This window comes from Camelina sativa, chromosome 9 (assembly GCF_030686135.1).
Source record: "Camelina sativa cultivar CO46 ecotype springtype chromosome 9, ASM3068613v1".
Taxonomy (NCBI): Eukaryota; Viridiplantae; Streptophyta; class Magnoliopsida; order Brassicales; family Brassicaceae; genus Camelina; species Camelina sativa.
The window spans coordinates 35,033,093-35,059,372 of record NC_141888.1 but is presented as its reverse complement, the minus strand read 5'-3'; the positions used below and the strand labels follow the sequence as shown (position 1 = coordinate 35,059,372).

The 26,280-nt window shown below is 35.2% G+C and overlaps 6 protein-coding genes across 7 annotated transcripts; 1 reads left to right on the top strand and 5 right to left on the bottom strand.

Annotated features, from left to right (window-relative positions):
* Window positions 1-662: 662 nt before the first annotated feature.
* On the top strand, window positions 663-3,826 carry LOC147939174 (uncharacterized). Its single transcript, XM_087467331.1, has 3 exons — window positions 663-2,206; window positions 2,561-3,184; window positions 3,267-3,826. The coding sequence occupies exons 1-3, from the start codon at window positions 1,211-1,213 to the stop codon at window positions 3,726-3,728; spliced, it is 2,082 nt and encodes a 693-aa protein (XP_087323457.1). The 5' UTR covers window positions 663-1,210; the 3' UTR covers window positions 3,729-3,826.
* Window positions 3,827-4,050: 224 nt separating this feature from the next.
* LOC147939173 (uncharacterized) lies at window positions 4,051-9,441 on the bottom strand. Of its 2 annotated transcripts, XM_087467328.1 has the most exons (8): window positions 9,263-9,441; window positions 8,970-9,075; window positions 7,218-8,080; window positions 6,831-7,124; window positions 6,468-6,749; window positions 5,203-5,744; window positions 5,016-5,121; window positions 4,051-4,931 (listed from the first exon to the last, which is right to left on the bottom strand). In XM_087467328.1, exons 3-8 carry the CDS (start codon window positions 8,076-8,078, stop codon window positions 4,218-4,220), a joined length of 2,799 nt encoding a protein of 932 aa, XP_087323454.1. In that variant the 5' UTR covers window positions 8,079-8,080; window positions 8,970-9,075; window positions 9,263-9,441; the 3' UTR covers window positions 4,051-4,217. The 2 variants fall into 2 exon arrangements, with proteins under 2 accessions (XP_087323454.1, XP_087323455.1); XM_087467329.1 differs by lacking the exon at window positions 9,263-9,441 and having other exon boundaries at window positions 8,970-9,086.
* Window positions 9,442-11,302: 1,861 nt separating this feature from the next.
* On the bottom strand, window positions 11,303-16,282 carry LOC104712904 (protein ROOT HAIR DEFECTIVE 3 homolog 1-like). Its single transcript, XM_087467330.1, is given in 23 exon segments — window positions 11,303-11,713; window positions 11,856-11,952; window positions 12,041-12,135; window positions 12,219-12,323; window positions 12,406-12,567; window positions 12,651-12,747; window positions 12,840-13,102; window positions 13,170-13,460; window positions 13,611-13,657; window positions 13,660-13,685; window positions 13,835-13,926; window positions 14,025-14,093; window positions 14,156-14,314; window positions 14,426-14,482; window positions 14,569-14,631; window positions 14,720-14,767; window positions 14,864-14,929; window positions 15,041-15,104; window positions 15,197-15,267; window positions 15,365-15,467; window positions 15,544-15,610; window positions 15,686-15,835; window positions 16,143-16,282. Coding segments are annotated over 23 exon segments (2,379 nt in total). The 5' UTR covers window positions 16,147-16,282; the 3' UTR covers window positions 11,303-11,530.
* Window positions 16,283-16,406: 124 nt separating this feature from the next.
* LOC104712905 (disease resistance protein Roq1) lies at window positions 16,407-17,955 on the bottom strand. The gene is made up of 2 exons (XM_010429895.3): window positions 17,269-17,955; window positions 16,407-17,183 (listed from the first exon to the last, which is right to left on the bottom strand). The coding sequence occupies exons 1-2, from the start codon at window positions 17,844-17,846 to the stop codon at window positions 16,601-16,603; spliced, it is 1,161 nt and encodes a 386-aa protein (XP_010428197.2). The 5' UTR covers window positions 17,847-17,955; the 3' UTR covers window positions 16,407-16,600.
* Window positions 17,956-18,187: 232 nt separating this feature from the next.
* On the bottom strand, window positions 18,188-19,796 carry LOC104712903 (disease resistance protein Roq1). Its single transcript, XM_010429894.3, has 2 exons — window positions 19,279-19,796; window positions 18,188-19,176 (listed from the first exon to the last, which is right to left on the bottom strand). Exons 1-2 carry the CDS (start codon window positions 19,719-19,721, stop codon window positions 18,465-18,467), a joined length of 1,155 nt encoding a protein of 384 aa, XP_010428196.1. The 5' UTR covers window positions 19,722-19,796; the 3' UTR covers window positions 18,188-18,464.
* A 1,833-nt stretch (window positions 19,797-21,629) lies between these two features.
* LOC104712902 (disease resistance protein Roq1) lies at window positions 21,630-23,269 on the bottom strand. The gene is made up of 2 exons (XM_010429893.3): window positions 22,739-23,269; window positions 21,630-22,603 (listed from the first exon to the last, which is right to left on the bottom strand). The coding sequence occupies exons 1-2, from the start codon at window positions 23,200-23,202 to the stop codon at window positions 21,913-21,915; spliced, it is 1,155 nt and encodes a 384-aa protein (XP_010428195.1). The 5' UTR covers window positions 23,203-23,269; the 3' UTR covers window positions 21,630-21,912.
* Window positions 23,270-26,280: the final 3,011 nt, after the last annotated feature.

The following is a 26,280-nucleotide window of genomic DNA, read 5'->3' as shown; positions in this document are numbered from 1 at the left end:
AGAATTACTAGTTTAACCCAAATTGAGCAGTTAATTGCTAGATTAGCTCCTAAAATTTGAGGGTCAGTTGGGTTAGTTTCATACCAAAAATACCCTTTTTTGCTTTGTTAGGAAAAAAACAAAAGTCAATATTACCCTTTGTAAAAAATTCCTGCAATTTCGTTTTTTTTTTTTTTTATATAAAAGTCTGCCATACATGTAATGGCAGACTAATTTGCAAGTGGCAGATTTATTGTTGATGGCAGTTTTTTTTTGGCAGACTTATTTTAGATGGCAGATTAATTTGCAGAATTTGACAGCAGATTTGTTTTATATGGCAGATTTATTTGAAGTGTGTAACGACAGATTTTTCATGGACAGCAGATTTTCTTAACACGACAGACTTATATATAAAGTTATGACAGATTTTCATTGTTTTAGTCAAATTTCTAGGAATTTTGTGGCAGATTTTTTATGATTGTTGCAACAGTTTTATTTTTTCACTTAAAAAATCTGTCACATTACGACAGATTTATATACGTAAAAATAATTGCTAGTTTGACATCTAGTGATGACAGATTTTTTTTTAGTTATGACTTTTGGATTGAAGGGAAAATCTGTTGTTTGATAACAGATTTTCGAAAGTCTTTTAAAAATTGCTATATTGACCCACATGCACAATATATGTTGTGGCAGATTTTCTTATGTTATGACAGTTTTTTTTTTCTTACTAAAAAATCTGCTGCTTAATAACAGATTTATTATATATGAATACAATGATAACAGTTTTGTTTTTTGTTGATATAGTGACAGCAGATTTGTTATCTGTAATGACAAATCTATTATTTCGCATTTGATAACAGATTTTTTATAACAGATTTTTTACAGAGTAATGACAGATTTATTAGTGCCTTTGGTGACAGATTTTTTTTTAAGTTAAGCGACAGACTTTTGTAGCAGTTGCCATATATGGCGAGAATCTAGGGTTTACCCTTTTTTGGTCTTTTGTATCGTGCCTCCCCTCCCCTATATCGACTGAAATTTTTTTCTTTTTTTGGTTCATCTTATTTTTCCATAAATTCCTTCTTCCTCCTTTCCAATGTGGATTTAATCATGCTTTCTTCCTTTTGGGGTTCATAATCGACTTGTCTATTATTTTCCTTTTAAGGTGGTTTTTTTTTTTCATTTCCTCCTTCACGTTTTAGAGTAATTCACATTCAACCAAGAGAATATGAAGCAGGTGATTCTCGTTTGTGGTAATTGGATCTTTGACAACAATAAATGGTTGTTTGTTGTTGATAATGAAAGGGGTTCACGAATTCTACAATGTAACGATCAAAGCAGATTTGATGATTGCATTGGAATGGTTTATGAGGATTACAGGCTGGATAACAAGGTATTTGATGTTGTCTTGAGTTACAAGATCTCGAAGAGGTTATTGCAGGACTTACCCGGTGATACACCACCAGTTATTATTGATAATTCTCGTCAGTTGCACACTTTTCTGGGACAATTGGAAAGGGATACAGGTCGACTTTGTGTTGAAGTGAAGAAGAAAATACAGACTGATTTGAATCACATAGGTAAGAAACGAGGAAGAGATGAAAATGATCAGGTTGGAGAAGAGTATCTTGATATGGCCAGCGACACAAATGAAGAAGAGATGGATGAAGATGATAGTAGATTTGATTATTGTGATGATTCTGACGGAACAGATTCTGATGATGAGAATTTTACCCTGTATGGAATTCCACCAGAAGAAGAGGATCATAAATTGCCAATGAAGAAAAGGAGTTCATCTTTTTATATTGAAGAAAATAAGGAACCAGTTGATGTCTCAAAGGTAGACTTGTCTTCTGTGAATTTGGCTGTTGGGCAAATGTATGATACAAAGGAGCACCTAAAAACACGTTTGAAGATACTAACCTTGGTTCAAAGGTTTGATTATTATGTTTACAAATCGAGACCAACCTTATTGATTGTAAAGTGTTGGGTTAAAGGATGCAAGTGGAGGGTAACAGCTGCAACATTAAGACACTTTCCAAAGTTTGAGGTGCGTGTGTTTATTTCAGCACATACATGTTCAGTAACAGAGCGCTCTATGCGTGCCCGACAAGCAGATCATCATATTCTAGGAGAGTTGTACAAAGATTTTGTTGGTGGAGTTGGTCCCAAGGTACTGCCAATGCATGTTGCTGAAGCGTTGAATAAACGTTTTCATATCAAGGTATAATTTTTCTATTTATTTAGCATTATTTCGATTATTTTGTTTACCAGTAGTATTTTTCTGTTTTTTTCACAACAATGAAGAAAAAATATTTGTTGATGATAGATGGATTATTGGAAAGCATATCGAACGTTAAGGCATGCTCGCAAGTTGGTCAGGGGTAGTCCAGAGAGTGGTTATGAGCAGCTTCCTACATATTTGTATATGATAAAAAGGGCAAATCCTGGAACTTTTACACAGCTTGATGTTGATGAAGCTCAAAGATTTAAGTACTGTTTTCTAGCATTTGGTGCAAGCATACAGGGATTTCCGTTTTTGAGGAAAGTGGTTGTTGTGGATGGTACTTTTTTACAGGGAAAATACTTAGGGACACTACTGACAGCAACAGCTCAAGATGGCAATTTTCAGATTTTTCCTATTGCTTTCGCCGTGGTTGATACAGAGAATGATGAATCATGGGAATGGTTTTTCAAGCAACTCAGCTGTGTGATACCAGATGATGAAAGCCTTTCCATTATTTCTGATAGGCATCAATCAATTGGGAAAGCTATTAAAAAGGTCTATCCAAAGTCTAGTAGGGGAATATGTACATACCATATGTACAAGAATATTTTGGTCCGGTTTAAAGGTCGAGCAGAATTCGCTTTGGTTAAAAAGGCGGCGAATGCTTTTAGACTTATCGACTTTCAAACCACATTTGATCAGATAGAAGCCATGAATCCAGCACTACATGAGTACCTCGTGAGGGCTGATGTGCGTATGTGGACTCGTGTACATTTCCCAGGTGATAGGTACAACTTGCTTACAAGCAACATTGCAGAATCAATGAATAAGGTCATGTCACATGCTAGGAGCTTTCCTATTGTACAACTGTTGGAAGAAATAAGGTCTGTGATGACTAGGTGGTTTTCTGATAGAAGGACTGATGCATTGAAGATGACAACAGACTTGACTCGTGGTGTAGAGAAAATTCTCCAGGTCTGTTCGTTTCTATCCTTTCTTAGCAAGTGTGTATGTTATACAACTAAGTTTCTAATATAATGTCACAATTATTTTATAGGGTCGTGTGGACTATGCTAAGTTACTTACTGTCCAAGATATCGATGCACACCAAGTACAAGTAACAAGTGGAACATCTCTGCATGTTGTCAATTTGAAAGATAAAAAGTGTACGTGTTGCAGGTTTGACTTGGAGAAACTCCCTTGTGCACATGCAATTGCGGCCGGTGAATTCAGAAACATTTCTCGCATTTCAATGAGTCATCCTTATTATCGCAAACACTACGTTTACGCTTCCTACGAGAATGCCATCATGCCAAGGGCGCTTGATAAATCTGTTCCTGGACATGTGATAACGAAGGTATGTAGACCCCCGATTCCAAAACAACAACCAGGTAGACCAAAGAATTCAAGAATCAAATCGGCATTGGAAATTGCAATGGAAAAGAAGAAGCCAAGAAAACAATACACATGTGGTAATTGCAACCAAGTAGGACATAATCGCAAGACATGTACTCTATAATTTCCTAGTTTTTGTTGAAAGTTCTTTTATATTCTCGCAAGACATGTACTCATTGACATATAACTCGTTTTATTTGAAAGTTCTTTTATATTCTCTCATTCTTTTGTTATTAACAATTTAAAATTTAAAATGAGTAGCATACTCGTGGAAAAAATAAGAGCTTCACAATAAGAAGTAGAAAGCTTAAAAATTCACTACATGTCGTAAATAAGAGCTTCACAATAAGAAGTAGAAAGCTTAAAAATTCACTACATGTCGTTCAAATTTAAAATTTAAAATGAGTAGAAAGCTTCACGTTAAGCTAAAAATTCACTACATGTGGTTAAGCTAAAAATTACATGTCATTCACATTCAAATTCATATGCAAAAGAACCAGTTGTCAATGAAACAAAATAGTCTACAAGGACTCATCAAAATAGTCTACAATAAGAAGAAATAGTCTACAATGATAATGTTATAACAAAACATAAGGCAATAACACAAAATAGTCTACAAGGACTCATCAACTAGGGAAGGGATGATAATAGCTTTAGCTTGAGGATATGAATCAGTCATATTAGGTGGTATGGCTAATTCTCTGACTTCGTCATATAATTCCGCTGCAAGCTTAATCCGAAGACCCAACATGTTCTCATCGCAAAGCCCATCAAATGATTTCCCAAGAGCTAAACATTCAATGTACTTAAGAGCATACACACCACAATCACCTGGATTTTCATTCCGAGGAACATTTTTCTTCACCCTTCTCAATTCCAACATTGCTCTACTCTTCTTACGGATCGTCTCAGGAATCATGTCACTTAACATCGCTGGAATCATTCGCCTTAAAGGCAAACACTCAATGGCCATTTTATCGTCACTCACCAAGGTTGGTATGCTATCATAGATGTGAATCTTCTTACCCCGCAAGTCAATATCCAAAGCCATCCAATGGTTCTGATTGACAAAAAGACAAGCGTATAAGTTATCCACATCAATCCACCACTTCTTGTTCGTAGCTGACTCCTCAGGATATTCACCAAAAACGTGTTTCACATAGGAATCCCGAAACACAAAATTCTTAGGCCCCATATCAAACTGCATGTAGTCATTCTTCAATGTAGTGATCAGATCTTGGTCTAAGAAAGCTATGCGTTGTTTAGGATACGGACAAGGCTCACGCATATATCTTCGCCGGAACATAGCCATTGCACAACCCATGTGCTACATTCAAAAAAATAAAAACTAGAATAAGCGAAAATATAGTATAGAATAAACCTTATACTAAATTATCAAAAATAAACTTACATGGTCTGTCAACCATCCATAGTCAAAGCTTGGCCAATTTTCCCTTGGAGTCATAATTTTCCAATAGAATCTCACAGCTGCGTTGCTGGTGCTAAGTGGCTCTTCCCTGTGAATATAAGAAAGAGTTAGTACATATATAGATAATGATAGTAACTTTTATAAACGATTCAGAGTTGTTGATGTATACCTATCAAGGCTGAGAAAATCCAAAAGTGTCTGATGTTTCTCATCATCTACAGGCTTAAGATGGTCGCCTAACACATTATCACCCTCTGTAATGATCCGCTTGACTGTCGAGTTACCAAGGTAAGGATACTTCTGTGATTCTGCCAACTGGGGCACGCGTCTAGTAGTCTTCGAAGGTCCAGGTCCATCCAACCTCGTCAAAGCCTCTCCAAGGCGGTTTATTGTCATCTCAAGTTTTTTATGTACCAACTGATCCTCCTTGTTGGACCATGTATCTTCAGAACTTGAAGCTATTTTGAATTTAGCTTTCTGAACTTGGGTAGTTATATCCTCAACATCGTCAGAAGCTTTAGCAGTTATCTTCTTTTTCTTGGAAGTTTCCTTCTTCTCAACCTTCACAGATTCCTTCTTTTCAAAGAGAGGAAGTTTCTCTGATATCTCATCTTCTTCTTTCTTCTTATTCTTGACAGTGTAAACCTTCCTCACCACCCTTTGAACTGGAAATTCATCTTGTGATGTCTGCTTCATCTCAACAATCCATGACTGCAACCAAAAAAAACATGAAAGAACCGTATAAGTTTAAAACAAAAAAAAAAGAACATGAAAGTAAAACAGATACGCTTTAACAAACACAACTTGAGAAGTAAAAAAATAAACAGAACATAAGAAGTTTAAAAAAAACAGAACATGTGAAGTATAAAAATAAACAGAACATAAGAAGTTTTACAAAAACATAACATGTGAAGTTTTAAAAGAAAAAAACATGAGAAGGTTTAAAATAACAGAACATGAGAAGTTCTAACAAAACAGAAAATGAGAAGTTTGATATAAATATGAGAACCGTATAAGTTTAAAACAAAAAAAAAAGAACATGAGAAGTAAAATATGATACGCTTTTAAAAAACAGAACATGAGAAGTAAAAAAATAAACAGAACATGTGAAGTTTTAAGAAAACAGAACATGTGAAGTTTAAAAAAAACATAACATGAGAAGCTTTTAAAAAACAGAACATGAGAAGCTTTAAAAAACAGAACATGAGAAGCTTTAAAAAAAACAGAACATGAGAAGCTTTAAAAAAAACAGAACATGAGAAGCTTTAAAAATTCAGAACATGAGAAGCTTTTAAAAAACAGAACATGAGAAGCTTTAAAAAAAACAGAACATGAGAAGCTTTAAAAATTCAGAACATGAGAAGCTTTTTAAAAACAGAACATGAGAAGCTTTAAAAATTCAGAACATGAGAAGTAAAGGAAAATGTAACTTACAGGTGCTTTACTTGTTCCCTCATCATCGTTAATGGTGTGCGAAGTGGCATCATTCCGTACATCAGCTTCTTTTGGCTCTTTTCTTTCTTTCTCCAATGCTTTAATCCTCTCACCCATCTCCTCTTTGAACACCGTCATTTGTTTTTCAACGCATGTTTCAAATTTACTCTCCAAGACATCTATTCGACTGTTGAGTGTTTTGCCCAAGTCAGAAATAGTCTCATTCATTTTCTCAATCGCCCTCCAAATATCCAAAGAAATTGACGTGTCATCCTTACCATCCTACAATAACATGTTCATTATTATCATAATAGAGAAGACAAAAAATGTTAATCAATTACGGTAAAGAAAATGAAACCTTACCTCCATGTTGGTTACATTTTCTCCTTGTTCACATTTAGGATCACTATCTGTCCATCTTTTTTTCTTAGGATTGCACCCTCTGTTGTCATTCACCTTATCAGCTTCAGCTCTTCTTTTCTTCTTTTTTGAACTTATACCAACTGTCTTGCCACAACTCCAAGCATCTAGAGACAAACGGTTATGAATGAGATCTTTAATTAGCTCGTCTAGGTGTGGATCCGTATGCTCCTCTGAGTCAGACCATAGAGGATACATGTCTTCCTCTGAAACATGAATCATATGCCTAACACGAACCTACAAGCAATGAATAAAGTAAGTTTCAATTCACACAAATTATTAGTACATGTCAAAAAATAATTTTTAAAAAAAAAATAACAAACTACTAACCTGTCCGTGCAAATGCTTCTCTTTTTTGAAGAAGTCTGTGAAGTTGATACGTTTTCGTGATGATCGCCAATCAAGAAGTGGAACACCACTCGCTTCTGTCCTTCTAAACCCATAACTTTCTCCAATTCCAGGAACACTCTCATACAGCCAAATCAACATAGCATGAACGCAGCCGTGTATGGTGTATGAATCTCCGTCATAGTCAACTATCTTAACAGAATTCACTAAACTACTAAAAGCCACCCGACCCCATGGATGTTTTTCAAAAGCAACAGGATCTAAAACTCTCTTAGCAGTCACCAATGGGATTCTAGATGTATGATGAATTCCATGTACGCATACTGACAACAGACATAACCTACCAACCATCATCCTCTTATCAAAATCCCATGTTTTGTTAGAATCAATCACGTTTACCAACTCAGTCCACATAGGACCATCAAGGGTTGTTGGAATTTTCATTTCTTTCCAGAAATCATGGTGATCAACATCAAAGTTCTCTAAAGGGTCAAATGCATCACAATTTAACCTTGTTATCTCTGCAAACTCATTTAAAGAAAATCTAATTGGCCTATCATCGATCAAAGACCAAACCTCATGGATGTTGTTGATTCTCAGCTGATGTGTGAGTAGAAAGTGAACTCTCTGCGCAGCCCAAGTGTATTCCAATTCAGCAAACTTTATAAATACTCCAAGAGATGATTCCTTGAGTTTCTCCCAGACATCCACCCCTAATCCTTCTCTCAAAAATCCAATTTTGGACACAAAACAATTGTGGTTCATGCTCCTATGTTGGAGAGGCGATTTTCCATCTTCATAGAGTAGAGAAGGATATTTGATGCTCTTGCTTGAAGATGCCATTCCTAAAGATACAGAAAAAAAAAGAATCAAATGATAAGAAAATTCGATAAGAGTCCAAAGAGAATTCGATAAGCAGTAAATCAAAAATAAACAAATCAACACAAACATATATATAAATTCGACACAAAATTCTATACTATAAATAGACCCAAAATCATATCATAAAGACTAACCGGATTTAAGAAGCTATTGAGGATCCAAAGTTGATAACACACAAAGCTGAACGAATATAAACATAATCAACCGAACATAACAAATCCAAAAGATAAAAAGCTATTAAAAATAACACATAGCGGGCAAGAACATAATCAACCAGAGAAGGATGAGATTGCTGTTAAAAAGCTATTTCAAACAAAAAATAGAAACTTATAGAAACAAACAAAAAAAATCCTTTTCAGATATCACAGCCAAGCCATAAAACTGTGAATCACTTCACACAACATGAGCAACAACATCAAACGAGAATATAGCATAAGAGAATGAAATCTAAATACTCAACACTTAATGAAACACTCCTTAGATGATACTAAGATGAAAAAGAAAAAAAATAACACACAGCGGGCAAGAACATTTACAGGTTCTATATCAATTGTAACCAATACATGATGCAATTATTAGAACAAATTCTGATGCAGAGCAGAGGGTCAGAGAGACAAGCAATTCGATGTAACCAAACCTAACTGAGACAAGCTTTTTATCTTTTGGATTTAAGAAGCTATTGGAGACAAAATCATATCATAAAGACCCAAAACAAGAAGCCTAATCCTTTCTACCAATGCTTTCGAGGATCCACCAAACAATTAAAAAGCAAGACCCAAAACAAAAACAGGATTAATCGACAATTGCAATTAACAATTCTGTTCATACATAATAACCCATTAAAAAACTCACCACCGGAACAGAACAGAACAAAGAAAATCAGCCACCACCGAATGACACAGATTTTGTTTCGGCTTCTTCTCAAACAATCCTCTTTGTCACTGGCGTCGGTAACTGGCTGAAGAAGTGAAAATCAGTGTTTAGAGTTATTAATCGGGTTTTTTTTGGGATTGTAAAATCTCATTGTCGTCGGCGGAAGAAGCAAGGTTTGAAATTAAAAAGCAAGACCCAAAACAAAAACAGGAATAATCGACAATTGCAATTAACAATTCTGTTCATACATAATAACCCATTAAAAAACTCACCACCGGAACAGAACAGAACAAAGAAAATCAGCCACCACCGAATGACACAGATTTTGTTTCGGCTTCTTCTCAAACAATCCTCTTTGTCACTGGCGTCGGTAACTGGCTGGAGAAGTGAAAATCGGTGTTTAGAGTTATTAATCGGGTTTTTTTGGGATTGTAAAATCTCTTTGTCGTCGGCGGAAGAAGCAAGGTTTGAGTTTTTTTGAGAAAAGGGAAAACGAATGTCGGACAAAAAAAGGTTTGAGATTTCATTTTTTTTTAATTACTCACTCATTTTTTATTTCACTTATTTCCTATTTTACTTTCTTTGGGCTTTTGGTAATTTGAACACAAATTTGTGTCATTCTAGTTTTTCCCTAAGGAAGGGTGTCAATCTAGCAATATTTTTCAAATTTTGTGTCAATCTGGTCTATTTTCACTTTAATTAAAAGGCTTCTTCTTAGTACAACTAAACTCGTGTCCCACGACCCTATTTTGATATTTGGGACCAGCTGTAAAAACAGTTTGATTAGTAAATATAGTATACATACAGATACAGGTATAATATCATATAAAAACAAATTAGAGATAGTAAAAAGTGATAGTTGTACAGCTTGTCGATCTGTGTCATTAATGGCGATATGAAAACGGTTGAAGTAGGAAGTATGGTAGCCGTTGGATCAAAGACTTCATGGATTCAAACTTTATCAATTAATCATCTTCACCTAACCAAATTCAAAAACTAACAATATACACAGAGCCATGTTTTTGGCAAGCCATTTTAGTTATTAGTCGATTAATTAGTTATAAATTCATAATTATGACTGTTGGTTACTAACAAAAATCTTCAAAAGCCATTTTTTTCGGCTACTAATTTAAGTTGATCTTCACCTAACTAAAACTATATTCATCCATTTTTATTTAGTTGAGCAGCAGCGTGAATGTGATCGATTTATAGTTTTAGCACCAACCATGACACCAAATATCACACTAATAATAATACTCTTTTTATTAGTTCTTGTTAAAAAATAAATATTGGTTTTAGAATTAGTTTATTAGTTGGTATGATAAGTTTTTTTAATATCATTTTTCCAATGTCTTTATATTCTGTATTCTTAAATCAATTTGTGTGTTAATTTAAATATTTTATAAAAGTTAATAATTCATCAAATACTTTCATATAAGTTAAATCAAAAGACACAACAAAAATGATGATATAGTTATGATTTTCATTATTTATTATTAAATATGATACTAAATTAAAGATTATGTTTATTATTTTACTAATAAAACAAGTAAGGAGTGTTTAGTGTTGTAAATACTAAATACTGTCACACCAAATTTAGTGTAACACTATTAACAACATCAAACCTGATGTCATTTTTAGTGTCCCACTTGAAAACTTTTAGTATAAAAATAACACTAAATTTGGTGTTTTAGTCTCGAATCGGATATTCTCTTAACAAGGCACATTATATTGGATGTAGTTCATACATACAGGATTGAAAGTTTAGTACTAAATGAAAAAAAAAAAGTCACATCGCATCACGTACGATGGTCTGGTCATATAAGATCACATGAGATTTTCTCTTGACTTCATATATCAGTTTCACAACAAACTAAATAGTTTCATTTAATAAGCCACGTAAACGTAATTAATTCTACATGATGTTGGATTAGTTAACGAATGCTTCTTGTGAGGGAAACATTAATCTCTCATATAATATGCAAAAATACTTAAATTAGAAAAAGGTTAATATTGTCAACTTGTTGTTTTTGTTTTTAAAAAATCTTCTAGTGATTTGTTGAGGTGTATAATTGATAGAGTTATTGGGGGTGGATATGTATAGAAATGATGATAATAAATACACACACCAATCCATGAGTTGGATTCTGAACATATACAATATTTTAAGAAGATGGTTATTAAAACTTACCGACTCAGCAGTTAATGTAAATATTAATAATTTGCTCACTTTTCATGGGATTGGCATCTTATCCCATGCTATACCACTTCCATGAAACGAGTTATTATTGTATGAAGAAGGTACACATATATTTATGGAGTTCGACAACTTTTTATTTTTGGTTGTTTATGCAAGAGAAAAATATTCATAACCGATTCAAAATTATACCACGAAGCTTCTACACTGTTTAGTCACTTGGGTGCAAAGAGAAGTCTAAGACAGAGCAAAAGGTCCCTAAACGCAGCGTTCTGGACTCATGAGTCAGGGGATGAGGGAAAAAAAAATGCCAAGTACCGGGAATCAAACCTTTTGGAGAGTATTACTCCACTTTTGAAGAGCTTTTGTGATCTGGTGGATTTCCTGATGAAGAGGTGTTGTTGCTCGAACGACGGTTTTCTGGATTAGCAGCTGCAGGAGGGGCTTCTCCTTGCGCGGCAAGGTTCTTGATAAGATTCATAACCGTGGGAACAAACTTTGCTGATATTGATATGAGCCCTGGAAGCTGAAGAAACCATATGTCGTATTATCATATTAGTATTTGTTATCTAGAATTCTTGAATCTTGAACTTTTTCTCACGTTCATGATTCTTGAAAAGTTACTACATACGACTTTAATGGGATATGAAGGTTGGCAAAACACTTACTGCACCATTGCGGAATTCGCCAGGGATATCCAATTGTGTCCACAGTGCTTTTAGCAGAAGGAAGGCGACAAAGATGACACCGAGATAGAGAGGGTTTCTGTTACATCAACAAGGAAAAGAGATTTCAGAATGTTACGTATCATCATTGGATTATGAAACAATAATCAATACTGGCTTTGATGGACCTTAAAAGAGTCATGAATTCGTTGAATCCAAGGATTATCAATGCAAGAATTGCCCATGGAGGAGGTAACCAGTTATTTCCACGCCTGTTCGCCTCCTGAATTAGTAGTATAAACTCTTTATATAAGTATTCATAAAGCAGAGAGAGAGAGAGCTAAACTGTAAGTGAAGTAATCATGCCTGTGCAGATATGGCTTGGGTCACTGTATACTCTGTTTCTGTCTTGAACTGTCTCCATATAGATTTACATTGCACCGGTGTGATCAAAGTTCTTGATGATGGAACCTATAAAAGTCATGGGATCATATCTGTTAAAGATCAAGAATCAACTGAAGTTGAAACACATCGAAGCAGAGTTATTACACACCTCATCCCAAGTGCTTGAAGCCAGTGGATCAGATGTTGTGATGCTTTTTTTAGAAGTTTCATTATTTGATGTGTCCAACAGAGCAACAGTTAGGGTCTTTGCTATGTTATCGGGTTCATCCCCCAATCGAATTACAGCCATTACTGAGAGCAACTTCAAGGACTGAAAACGAGAAACCATAAGAAGGTGATTAGACCTTTTTCAAGCCTATAAAACAAAATGTAAAGAGGAATAACAAATCATACAGCAGATCGAGCTGATTTAGTAATGGCTCGAAGATCCTCATTTCCGGTCCAAACACGTGGCATTGAATCAGAATCTTGGCTGAAGATTGTAGCAAACCTGAAGAAAATACAAAAACAGATTCAAAATTAAATGGTTGTTTGAAACTGGTTTTGAAAGATCACTGAGCACATAAAGGAGGCTTACTATACCTTTCCTTCATACGCATCAAAACCCTTCCAGCTTCTTCTTTTGCCTTAGATTCAATGACACCTCTTGAATAATCCTGAAGGCTCTTCACCATTTTATCTCTCGTTTCTTCTTCCATGTCAAAACCAGCTAATGCACTACTAAGTCCAGAAACTGCAGATTCAGTTTCACGCTGATAAAGCTTCTTTACTGTTGTCCACGTTTCATTGCTGGCTCCTTCCAACAGAGCTTCAACGGGTTCTGATAATGCTTCATGAACTTTTGACTGCAATTTAGAGGCTAAATCAGTAACAAAGCTCAATTTCCCAAGCTTTCTTTATTCTTTCTATTACCTCATATAGGCTGGTAAGTTCAGATAACTTGGAAGTCCGCACAGAGGAAATGTGAGCCTCAATGTCACGGACTAGCTTCTCCCGTACTTTCGCTGTGTCCCAATTGGCTTGTTCAATGATGGCACCTGCACACTCTTCATCGAATTGGGCCATGCAAGCCTTGAGCCAATCTTGGGAAGCTGAAGAGAACTTTTCACCAATGCCTAAAGCCTTATCAAAAGAAGCCTTAAACTTTTCAAGCATTCCCCATCTTATATGTCCCAAGACATCTTGAAACGCTGGATTCACTAGCTGTAAAGTGATATAAAAGTTAGGAAAGCATAGAATCGATAGCCAGTGATAGAAACAAGTTAAATTCTATCAGCATTCATTTATCTTAATTGAGACAACTGCATGTAGTTTTAACACCATGCTCAAGAGATCTTAGATTGTATTTATTACTTGGAGAAGCTTTTCTTCAAGCTGATGTCTCTTCGAAGATCTATTATATCGAAGAATGTAGCCTCCCCATCATATCTATTAAAAATAGAGGACTGTGAAGATCAAACCCACAAGGAAGATTTCGGAAACAACAGTAAATCTTATATGAAGTTACTGATCTTGACATTCATATTGATTCAACCACAGTGTGTGTTTGTGAAGCTTTATTAAATCAATGTGCTTACTCTGACAAGCAAGAGCCGAGAATGGTAGTAAGCCTCTTCCCAAAATTAGAAACTGGACCAGCTTGCACCTCCTTATCCAGTTGGCGCCAGTCCTGTAGATGAAGTAAAAAGGTTACTTAGTGATTATGGGACTTACACAGACATTTCAAATAATAAAGAGTGAAAGTCTAAGATTTTTCAGAAGCATTACGTCGTTTGAAATGAAATGCGCAAACTTCTCATTTGCAATTTCTTCGCACCGCACAGTCGCCACCATGACCTGCAAACAGAATGAGCTTAGAGGGAGTTTAAGGAATGATAAAAGGTAGCACTATCAGCTACCTTGTGGGCTGGAAGGTCAAGATCCTTATTCTCTTTGATGACTCTCCAGATTTGATCAGCACTAAATGCAAAGCCTGAGGCTGGAATTACTCCTCTTCTGTCTCCAGCAAGACCACCCGGCGCAATAGAATGCATGAATCGTTGTCGCAAACTAGCAATCTAAGTTCCAAAAAAAAAAAAAGATTATATCTGACTACAGATAGATTCAACTTGAAACAGACAACATAAGTCTCAGCCATCTGTAATACGCTTGGCCTCTCACATACACACCTGCTCTTTAAACTGTTCTTCCTTTTCCTCATAACTGGAAAGAGCAACAACTTCAACCTAGCACATCAAAGAGAGAAACAGCATGACATTTATGAAAGTTGGCAACCATTCTTGCTAATAATTCTAGCTCTAGCATAACATACATTGAAGAAGTCACTTAGAGGAGTGTCCTTGTGTGCTTCAGGCTTTGGAACAGAATCCCATATCTGCCACAAAGAAGAACAAAACACCGGTGATCATCTGCCTTCCTTTGAATATCAATTTGGAATTAGATGAAAATCACTTCTCTTTTACCTTCTGAATATCTTCTCTTAAGACAGGCTCTAAATTCTCTAACGGCGTCTGCAGCCACATCATATATCAACAAAACAATGTACCAGTTAGCAGTACATATTTGCAATGTAAGAAGGATGATAAAGAAAAGAGAAGAGAGTCTACCCGGGTTTTATCTCGTATTACAAACAGCATTGTTGTTTTACGTGGACTAAATAATCGCATCATAACCTGTCAAACACAACTCCAAAAATTCAAACCCGAGAGTAAGAGACTAATTTTTGATACATATAAAAAAGCTTTGTTCGCAGCTTGTTCACGGCTGAGCATCAAAACATATACCTGAAAGACAGTTTTCAAGAGTGGTTTGTTCGCAGCTTGTTCACGGCCAATATCGTGACACCACCTAAAAGTACAAGCATTGATCATCTGTAACGAAACAGTTTCCTTTCAACAAAGCCAAAAGCGCACATTCTGATGTTTCCACTACAAACTTACATGTTGATCAAGACGATATCCGAGACAGCAAGAGCGAAAAGAGCACTCTGTTTCTCGAATGCCGTATCATCCTGCTTGGCCAGAAGAGAACACCAATTATAGAATATTTTTGTATAAGAAAGCCATTCACTACCGCACAATAAAGCAAAACAATGAGAGAAAAATTACCTCTCCTCGCTCTCTTCCATCAGTGCCCTCCAAATCCATTACAAGGGTGCAAGGCTCTATACCGGCACATCTTGCGAGCCAGATACCTTTTGTGGTTTGAGACCTATAGACGAGTTCGTAAACAGGCGAAAATCATTTACACGGAAGTCAAAAGCAAACACTATCAGATGAAATCATACCTCCCCTTAAATGCATCCATCTCCAAAAAGTTTGTTCCAAACAAATGATTCAATAATGTACTCTTCCCTGCCAAATCACAAAAGAATGGCATTAAAAATTGTGAGTATTACAAAAGTCTCTCTTCTCTAAAAGAATGCATACCGCTGCTTTGAGGACCCATAATGGAGACAACAGCATAAGAGAGGCCACAGTCTCCAAGTTTCACCTCTTTAATGAAATGATCGATGCCAGAGACATTGTATGTACCATCTCCGTCGATAAGCTGTACAGAACCACATCCCTCGCTCTTATCTGCATCCAATATAAACAATCAATGTCCTCCTAATTGAGATATTTAGTCAACAACCGAATCAAACAATTTTGCAATGAAACGAGAGAAACGACTCGGTCTTTAGTATTGCTTATGCATGCAGAGGCATTACTTTCTCAAACCAATAACAAGGACATTCTTTCTTAAGAAAGCAGAGGAAAAAGGGACTCATATATTTCAAATCACATGGATCTACGTTGCTAGCAAAACAAGAAAGAACCAACCATCAATCAGGAATCAATAAAAAAAGCATAAATCTGATAAAAAGGAAATTGCAGACAAAAGTACCCATTCTTTGTCTTTCTCAGACACAAAATTCTCAAAGTGACAGTGTGAGAAAAAGAAGATCAGAGCTTTCACGCTTTTGGGATCTCTCTCTTCAAAAGCTTCCCTTTCTCTCTTTTCCCATGTTAGTCATTTTAGGTTCGAACTTTGAAATATTATTATACTTTATTCTTTTTCCTTGGAAAAGCAAAATCAAGAAATGAAAGTTAGGAACTTTAGATCTCCACTAGAAAATTTTTGGGCATGAGGAAACATCAAAACCCAAACTTGAAAAAGAATTTGTATATTATTTAATCCAATCAAAGAATAATATTCTTCTATACACCAGCAACCCATTCCAAAAATAGTAAAAGCATTCCTATTTCTAAGCCACAATCACATCATACTAAGTTTAGTCATTCTTAACTTAATGTATATGAAACAGGGATCTTGCTTTATAAACTGATTCTAACACTTTCCCCCTAACCAGAAACGTCTCTCTCTTTGAAAGCTAATTGTCTGAAAAGTCTACGAACTTTCTGGAATCTCAGAAGCTCTACTTCATAAACAAGCTTTATGCCAGAAGAGATAAGCAGCTGCTTGTCTTGTGTAGTGATGATAACTATGCTCCCTGGACCAAAACAGTTAAAATCCTCTGCAAGAGCATCCAAATGTTCAAGCTTATTGACATTGTCAGCAACAAGCAGAACCTTTTGATTCTTGAGCCTTAATTTACTCAAGCATTCTCCTTGAATCCTTATCATAAACTCTTCATGGCGATCCTGAGAAATCCTTTTCACACTTTCCAGGAAACAATGGCTTTCAAAGTGTTGACAGATGTTCTGATAAACGAATTTAGCTAAAGCCGATCTACCATTGCCTCCTCTTGCCCAAATCCCAATCACTCTCACGGTTTTATTAGATTTCAAATCTAATAACCGGTGAAGAGCTTCCATGTGTGCATCAATCCCCTCAAGGTCACTCCCATTGCTTCTTGTTGTATCAATCACCAACCTTTTTGATATTTTGTCAGTAATTTCATCAACCATCTTCGAGTCATCTTCCCTAAACGAGATCAGAGAGACTGATTCAAATCAAACCCAACAATTAAAAATTCGACCTTTATATCATCAAAGTTACAAACTTTTACCATTTCAATGAACAATCGCCTGAGATATTCGCCAAATTGGTCAACGCTTGCCTCCATGAAAGCACTTTGTCATGATCTTCTCTATCCTCATGCTTCTTAAACTGTTCATCGACTAGTCCGATCTGCCTCCTGACATGGCACGGATCCACGCCGTAGAAGATGGGCATCACGGTGATGGAACCCTTTTTCTCGAACTCCATGATCTTCACGAGCTCCTCGAGACACCATGGAGACGCAGCGTAGTTGACGGAGACCACAACGACGGCGAACCTCGACTCCTGGATGGCGCGTACCAGCTCAGGAGAAATCCTCCGGCCACGCTCCAACACCTTATCGTCTTTGAAAGTTCGAATGTTCCTTCGGATCAGTTCATTGTAGAGGAAACTGATCAAGTTGCGGCGAGTGTCGAGTCCTCTGAAGCTAAGAAAAACATCGAAGTTGTGGAAGGTAGAAGTATCAGACATTTGATGATTGAATTCTCTATGAGAGTATAAAGAAAAATAAGGCAACTGGGTGATTTTTATAGCAGCGGAGGTGAAGAAGGAGATGGTGAGGTGTCGCCATGGCCATGGACACATGGTGGAATGAGTTTGAGTTTGTCACTGAGAGAGGACTCCTTCTTCCGGAAAATTTCTTCGCATTTTCATTTTCTTCCTATTATTATATTTTCATGTTCTTTTTTTGTTTTTGTTTTTTTCCTACTTGTTTATTTATATAACAAGAATTTTGTTACATGCTACCCTTTGGTTTATTCTACTTGTTTGTAAACGAATTTAGAATTGTCAATTTGCCAATGATAAAGTTCTTTAAAAAAAATTACAATCTTTTTTTTACACACTTATTCATGATTATAAATTTTACAATCAGAATTTCTGTATTTTTATTTCTTGTAAGAGAAATACAATCAAAAGTATCTCCCTTTTTTCATATGTTTTAAGTTTTAATATTAAGATTGATAACCAACTTATTACAATAGCAAAAAAAATACAACTTAAAATGAACTCATAAACAAAACATAAACCCAAAAGGAAAAAACCCAAAAATAAAAATGTTACAACCAAAATAAAAGTCAAAGAGCAAGGGAGAGCAATGATTCATTGATTCCTCTTGCTGGATAGGAAAAGAGCCCCGGTCTCTCTAATTGTGAAGAGTTAACCTGCGGCTTAGTAGCAGTGTGATCCAATAGGTAGCAGCAGCTAGTTAAATTCTTTCAACAATTTCTCATAAACACCAGATGTACTACTACTTGGACAACCAAAACATTCCGTGACAAAATCCTTTGCTTCATTCAAAGCCGACTCGAATGCAGCAAAGATGTCTCTCCTCTTTTTAAAGGCGAATGTTCTGAGGTCACAAAGTTTCTCGCATCTCAAATCCTCTATTTCGTAGACATCCTTTATACCATAAGAAATCAACAGCTGCTTGTCTTGTGTAGTGATGACAACAACACTCCCCGGACCAAAATCGGTGAAATCCTCTGCCAAAGCATCTAACTGTTCAACTTTATAGACGTCGTCTGCCACTAGCAGAACCTTTTGTCTCTTGAGACTTCCTCTGCTCGTCAAGTATGCTCCTTCAATCTTTTCCAGAAACTCGTCGTGTAGATGAGCTAAGTGGCGACCCTTGAAAATCCTTTTCACGTTTCCCAAGTAACAGTTGGTTTCAAACTGTTTACACCATGTCTGATAAACATGTTTAGCTAGAGTCGATCTACCGTTTCTTCCTCCACTTGTCCAAATCCCAATTACTCTCACAGGTTTCGTAGAATTCAAATCCACTAACCGGTTAAGTTTCTTCATGTGTCTCTCAATCCCCACTATCTTCCCCCCATTGCTTAGTCTTGTAAAATTCATCAGCTTTTCTGATATCCCGTCAACAGTTGCGTCCACCAGCTTCGAGTCATTGTTCCTACAGAGACAGAGACAGAGCAAAAAAATCGAAACTTTAGCATCGATTTCAAATAAAAATTCAATCTTTGTAGGATGTATCATCAAAGTTAGGAAATTTCACCATTTCGATGAACACTGGCCGGAGATATTAGCCAATTTCACCAATGCTTGCCTCCATGAAAGCACTTTCTCGTGATCTTTTTCTCTAGCCTCGTGCTTCTTGAACTGTTCAGCGACGTCTCCGGTCTGCCTCCTGACATGAAACGGATCCACGCCGTAGAAGATGGGCATCACGGTGATGGAACCGTTTTCCATAATCTTGAGGAGCTCGTCGAGACACCAAGAAGACGCAGCGTAGTGGAGGGAGACCACAACGATGGCGAATCTCGACTCCTCGATGGCGCGTTGGAGCTCCGGAGAAATCCTTTGCCCATCTTGGAGCTCCTTGTCGTCTTTGAAAGTTCGAATGCCTCTTCGTTCCAGTTCCTTGTAGAGAAAGCTTACGAAGTTGGCGCGAGTGTCGATCCCTCTAAAACTTAAGAAGACATCGTACTTGGGAGACATTTTTTTTGGTCTTTTGATTTCCTCTCTCTATATGACTCTGAGTATGTCTATGAGAGAGTATGGGATGGTATGAATAAATAACTCCTGGAGTGGGGCTTTATATAAGCAGCAAGTAGAGGAGTTTGAGCAAAGACTCTCCCAGTCAATAAGTGTATTTCCTGGCATTTTCTTTTTTTCTTTTCTTTCTGTTGATTAGCTTTTGTCAGCTTCTGTTTCGTTGAACTACTCAGAAAGAGGTGGTCTGTTTTGTAGAAGGAAAAGGGTTGTGCAGCCAAAACAAGAAAATGAGCATGAGTACAATTACATTAACCAATGAAATTATCATCTTATCCTCTTGGCTTTGATTAGTTTGACTAGTTAGGAAATTTAAGCATTTATTTAGTTAGCCATTGGACGAATGAAAAAATGGTTTATTGAGAGACAATTATGGGAAAATTAGAAATAAATGATATATTATACTCTTACAAAAAAGGTATAGATGGACAAAGTCCATAGTCTTAATTTCCAGATCATAGAATGGTAGTGCGGACAAACTGGCACGACGAGCTAGAGTACAGTCGCATCAAATTACCTATGTGAACGTTTTTCCTATCAATTGGCTTGTTTGAGCTAATCTTGTATTTTGTTATCAAAAAAAAAAAGTATAGATGGACAAACTCTTAAAAATATATCTTTTATTTTTAATTTTCCCATTTTAAATTATAGTTTTAGTTTTTAAATTTTGGATTTTGGTTTTTAGTTTTTGAATTTTTTTTAAAATATGTGAGAAAAGAATATCTTGCTTGAAAAAGGTGAAAAATTGAACGGTTGTAGTTTTTAGAACTGTTTTTGGTTTTAGATTTTCCAAAAATCCACTTTAAGGCCAATAAAATTATGAAAAAATTGGTTTTGTTAAACAATAGGGAATCCAGATTTTGATTGTTTTTGTCAATTTTCAAAAAGAAACCAAAATCTATGTTTTACTAGTTTTTCATTTTAATCCTGAATTGATTTTTTTTTTTTTAATAAGTTTTAACACAAAATCTAAAAACTATAAACCAAAATCTAGAATCTAAAAACCAATAACTAGAATTCAAAAACCACTTAAAAACTTGTAAACATTCATCACCTCTAATATTTGGTTTTTGGATTTTTATTGAAAATTATTGAGAAACTCCTAGATTCAGATTCCCTATTTTGAAGGGAATCTACTTTTACAAAAATCTTGATTGTGTAATGAGTTTTTGAGAAACAAAATCCAAAATTCTAAAAACTAACAATCAAGTCTTATAAGTTTAGATAACGGCGAATATAAACGGTTTACAAAATAAAAGTATATACAAATTATCTTGTTTATGGAAGTTGTTAATTTAAAGATTTGAAAATCCTTTTATAGAAATTCCTCATTGTCGGCTTCAATCTCATCCAGATAAGGCCTAAAGGCTGATCACACGGAAGATGAAGACACCATCTTCACCAGGTCAGAATAATCGGTAAAGAATGACATTCTAGTTGTCGAATTTATTATTTATAGAATGAAATTGTCAACGTCAATGGTAAAGTTCGTCAAAAAAAATTACAATTTTTTTTTCTACACACTAATTTTATTCAACACAACAAAATAACCATACAAAACCAGAAAATTTAACTCGAAATACAACCACATAAGTTTTACGAGAACACGAAAACACTCGGAAACAAAAAAAACTTTAATCACTTAGACTAGAGTAGACTCCAAAAAGTCAAACTTTTTGTTCTTTATTTTGTGTGGGTGAATACAAATATACTATCAAAAAAGTTACACAACTTTTTCATATTTTTCAAGTTATAATATTAAGTTGTATCTTTTTTTTTTTTTAACTTAGTATTTTAACTTCATAGCAAAAGAAGAAGGAAAAAAAATACAGCTTAAATGGACCCGTAAACGCATTGTCCAAAAAAAATAAAACTTAACCCATTAACAAACATAAACCCAAAAGGAAAAGATCCAAAAAAAAAAAGAACACCATGGAACTTTTACAAGACAGACAACCAAAATAAAAACGTTACAACCAAAAATAAAATTCAAAGAGCAAGGGAGAGCGATGAATCCTCTTGCCGGATAGGAAAAGAGCCGGTCTCTCTACTTGTGAAGAGTTAACCTGCGGCTTAGTAGCAGTAAGATCCAATAGGTAGCAGCTAGCGGATAAATCACTTAGTGGTAAATTGATTCTCACAGTTTCTCATAACCAGCACATCTACTACTTAGACAACCAAAACAGTCCGTGACAAAATCCTTTGCTCGCGAAGCCGACTCAATTGCAGCAACGATGTCTCTCTTTTTAAAGGCGAATGTTCTTCGCAAGAGGTCACAAAGTTTCTCGCATCTCAAATCCTCTACTTCGTAGACAACCTTTATGCCATAAGAAATTAACAGCTGCCTGTCTTGTGTAGTGATGACAACAAGACTCCCCGGACCAAAACCGGTGAAATCCTCTGCTAGAGCATCTAACTGTTCAACCTTATCGACGTCGTCTGCCACTAGCAGAACCTTCTGTCTGTTGAAACTTCGTTTGCTCGTCAAGTACGCTCCTTCAATATTTTCCAGAAACTCGTCGTGTAAAAGCGCTAAGTTGCGATCCTTGAAAACCCTTTTCACGTTTCCCAAGTAACAGTGCGTTGCAAAGTGTTTACACCATGTCTGATAAACATGTTTAGCTAGAGTCGATCTAGCGTTTCCTCCACTTGCCCAAATCCCAATTACTCCCACAGGTTTCGTAGAATTCAAATCCACTAACCGGTTAAGTTTCTTCATGTGTCTCTCAATCCCCACTATCTTCCCCCCATTGTTTAATCTTGTAAAAATCATCAGCTTTTCTGATATCTTGTCAACAGTTGCGTCCACCAGCTTCGAGTCATCGTTCCTACAGAGACAGAAACAGAGCAAAAAAAAATCGAAACTTTAGCACCGATTCAAGTAAAAATCAAATCTTTCGAGTCAAATCAAATCTAACAATAAAAATCCAATTTTTATCATTATCAAAGTTAGGAAATTTCACCATTTCGATGAACACTGGCCGGAGATATTAGCCAACTTCTCCAATGCTTTCCTCCATGAAAGCACTTTTTCGTGATCTTTTTCTCTAGCCTCGTGTTTCTTGAACTGTTCAACGACGTCTCCGATCTGCCTCCTGACATGGCACGGATCCACGCCGTAGAAGATGGGCATCACGGTGATGGAACCGTTATTCACGAAATCCATAATCTTGACGAGCTCGTCGAGACACCAAGGAGACGCAGCGTAGTGGACGGAGACCACAACGATGGCGAATCTCGACTCCTCGATGGCGCGTTGGAGCTCTGGAGAAATCCTCTGGCCATCCTGGAGCTCCTGGTCGTCTTTGAAAGTTCGAATGCCCCTTCGTTCCAGTTCCTTGTAGAGAAAGCTTACGAAGTTGGCGCGAGTGTCGATCCCTCTAAAACTTAGAAACACATCGTACTTAGGAGGAGTAGCACTAGACATTTTTGATCTCTTGATTCTCTCTCTTTCTCTATATGACTCTTGAGTATGTCTATGAGAGAGTATGGGATGATATAAATAAAATAACTCCTGGCTTTATATAAGCAGCAACTAGAGGAGTTTGAGCAAAGACTCTTCCTGGTCTATTAAGTGTATTTCCTGGCATTTTCTTGTTTCTTTTCTTTCTGTTGATTAGCTTTTGTCAGCTTCTGTTTCGTTGAACTACTCAGAAAGAGGTGGATTGTTTTGTAATAGGAAAAGTGATGTGCAGCCAAAACAAGAAAATGGGCATGAATAATTGAATACAGTAACATTACCCAATGAAATTATCATCTTATCCTTAGTTTGACTAGTTCGGACATTTAAGCATTTGTTTAGTTAGCGATTGGACGAATGAAAAAAATGGTTTATAGAGAGACAGAAGATTATGGCCGTGGATTTGAAATTATAGTTTTAATTTTAAAATTTTGGAATTTTGTTTTTAGTTTTTGAATTTTGTTATTAAAAAAAAAAAGGTCTCAGCTTGAAAAATGTGAAAAATCGAATCGCTGTGGATTTTAGAACTATTTTTTGTTTAAGATTTTCCAAAACTCAAGGCCAATCAAAATTATAAAAAAATTGGTTTTCCTAAATAAAAGGGAATCTAGATTTTGATAGTTTTTGTCAATTTTCATAGAAAAACTAAAATCTATGTTTTACTACAATATTTTTTTTTTATTTTTAGGCCTTGAATGGCTGCAGATTTTGAACCAGTTTTTGGTTTTTCATTTTGCAAAAACTAGTTAATTAGCAATTCATGATTCAAAAAAATAGATTTTCTAAACATTAGGAAAACCAGATTTCAAGTGATTTTTTTATTTGTTCATAGAATCCAAAAACCAAGTTTTATGGGTTTCTAAAAAAAACTTACGTGACATTTAAAAAAATTAAATCCAAAACACCTATAATAATTTAAAAATGTTGTTTAAAGGTTATTTATATAAAAATCAAAAACTAAACAAGTTACCATTAAAGATTATGCAACCAAAAGTCAAAAACTAAAATAAAATTAAAAACCAAAAGCCAAAAACCAAAAACCAAAAACCAAAAACTAAAAACTAAAAACCAATTAAAAACTACAAAACATTTATGGCCTTAATGGTGACTTGAATTTTTTTTTCTATTTTTATTTTTTAAAAGAAATTTTAACAAAAAAAACTAAAACTATAAACCAAAATCTAGAATCTAAAAACCAAAAACTAGAATTCAAAAACCACTTAAAAAACTTGTAAACATTCATGAACTCTAATATTTGGTTTTTGGATTTTTAGTGAAAATTATAGAGAAACTCCTGAAATCAGATTCCCCATTTTGAAGGGAATCTATATTCAAAAAAAATTGATTGTGTAAAAATATGAGTTTTTGAGAAACAGAATCCAAAATTTAGTTCTAAAAACTAACAATCAACTCTTATAAGTTTGAATAACGACGGCTATAAACTGTTTAACAAATAAAAGTATTGACAAATTATCCTGTTTATGGAAGTTGTTGACTTAAGATTTGAAAATCTTTTTATAGAAATAAATAATTAACTATATACAGTAGAACCTCTATAAATTAATATTCTTTAAATTAATACTCGCTATAAATTAATAAATTCTTTCGGTCCCGAGTTAGGCCGGTGTAAAAAATGACACATTTCGATAAATTAATAAGATAATATATTTTTTGGAAATCCTATGTAAAAATATAGTCCCATCAATATCATAAATTAATAATCAAAACAATATTAAATATATATATATCTAAGAAAATCTAGTGAAATACTGAAATATGACTATTGTTGTTTGCATATTCTTGAATTTGCATTCTTATTGGAGTTCATCTCTAATATCTTTCATTTTCGTCTTCTCAAATCGCAACAAAAAATTACGAAGAGTTCTAAATGCGATAATTGCTTCTTTATATGTAATTGGTATTAAAATTACCGCAATATCTTATTCGACTTCATCATTACTATGAATGATACTAGTAGAAATTTATTCTAAACTCTAAATTTCTAACATCTATCATTTTTACCTAAACTCTAAACTTAGTAATTAAAATAGACAAGATTATTAATTAAGAAAATTCTTTTAAAATATGAATGACAACAAAAGTATCTTATTTTGTAAAATTATGAAAATTTTAAAATTATGAAAATTAAAAAATCTCTTCATAAATTAATTATTAATTTATCGATAAATTAAAACCTCTTTAAATTAATAAAATTTCATTGTCCCGACCTTATTAATTTATAGAGGTTCTACTGTAATTTAGATTCAAATGGTTGGTGGAGCAAAGAGTTTAAAAATAAAAAAGTTTACAACCACTATCATGTTTACAAAGTGGTTGACTAAAAAGACTTTAGAATTTTTTTTCTAAAAAAAAATATTGATTTATATCCTCTCTTATATTTTTAAAAACAAATAGATAAAAGTTGATTTACATTTTAACCATCATTTTTTATAACTTTTTTACTGTTTAAACCCCTTGTCCAGCTTACTAATAATGGTAGTCGCTTATTTTAATTTAGCTGACATATTATTCTCTTTTCTTCACAAATATCTTTAGTTTCCGAGAAACATGGACATAAGAGCATCTGCAGCGACGTGGGTTGGATTGTGATTTGGAATGTGCGTTTTGTGGAGAGACGGAAGAGACAATCAATCATACTCTCTTCCTATGCCCTCCAGCTAGGCAGGTTTGGGGTTTATCCTCATTTCCAACATCCCCGGACTGTTTCCCCTCCCCTTCGGTCTATGAAAATATGGATTGGCTTTTTTGGAGATTCCAACAGTTTCCTTCGGTTGAAATATTCCCATGGATTCTTTGGTATATCTGGAAGGCTAGAAATGATAAACTTTTCAGTAATTTGGACTCCAACTCCTTAGCAATCCTGCAGATTGCGGAGGAGGAGTCAAAGTTGTGGTTCTTGGCACAGGAGGATGCCTTGGGATCATCGACTCTGGGCGGCTCTAGACCAGGGGTTGAACCTATGGTTAATAACTTGGCTGTGACTGATAGGTTTAGAGGCAAATACCGTTGCTATGTGGATGGATC

What these genes read in the sequence shown, in the direction of transcription:
- LOC104712905 (XM_010429895.3), bottom strand. Translation starts at nt 17,846, where the DNA reads ATGTGTCCATGGCCATGGCGACACCTCACCATCTCCTTCTTCACCTCC. An exon ending in GGCGATTGTTCATTGAAATG is followed by an intron (nt 17,184 to 17,268) that starts GTAAAAGTTTGT and finishes GATCTCGTTTAG; the next exon opens with GGAAGATGACTCGAAGATGG.
- LOC147939173 (XM_087467328.1), bottom strand. Translation starts at nt 8,078, where the DNA reads ATGGCATCTTCAAGCAAGAGCATCAAATATCCTTCTCTACTCTATGAA. An exon ending in AAAATGTAACCAACATGGAG is followed by an intron (nt 6,750 to 6,830) that starts GTAAGGTTTCAT and finishes ATGTTATTGTAG; the next exon opens with GATGGTAAGGATGACACGTC. An exon ending in AGGGAACAAGTAAAGCACCT is followed by an intron (nt 5,745 to 6,467) that starts GTAAGTTACATT and finishes TTTTGGTTGCAG; the next exon opens with TCATGGATTGTTGAGATGAA.
- LOC147939174 (XM_087467331.1), top strand. Translation starts at nt 1,211, where the DNA reads ATGAAGCAGGTGATTCTCGTTTGTGGTAATTGGATCTTTGACAACAAT. An exon ending in ATAAACGTTTTCATATCAAG is followed by an intron (nt 2,207 to 2,560) that starts GTATAATTTTTC and finishes ACTTTTTTACAG; the next exon opens with GGAAAATACTTAGGGACACT. An exon ending in GTGTAGAGAAAATTCTCCAG is followed by an intron (nt 3,185 to 3,266) that starts GTCTGTTCGTTT and finishes ATTATTTTATAG; the next exon opens with GGTCGTGTGGACTATGCTAA.
- LOC104712903 (XM_010429894.3), bottom strand. Translation starts at nt 19,721, where the DNA reads ATGTCTCCCAAGTACGATGTCTTCTTAAGTTTTAGAGGGATCGACACT. An exon ending in GGCCAGTGTTCATCGAAATG is followed by an intron (nt 19,177 to 19,278) that starts GTGAAATTTCCT and finishes CTGTCTCTGTAG; the next exon opens with GAACAATGACTCGAAGCTGG.
- LOC104712902 (XM_010429893.3), bottom strand. Translation starts at nt 23,202, where the DNA reads ATGTCTAGTGCTACTCCTCCTAAGTACGATGTGTTTCTAAGTTTTAGA. An exon ending in GGCCAGTGTTCATCGAAATG is followed by an intron (nt 22,604 to 22,738) that starts GTGAAATTTCCT and finishes CTGTCTCTGTAG; the next exon opens with GAACGATGACTCGAAGCTGG.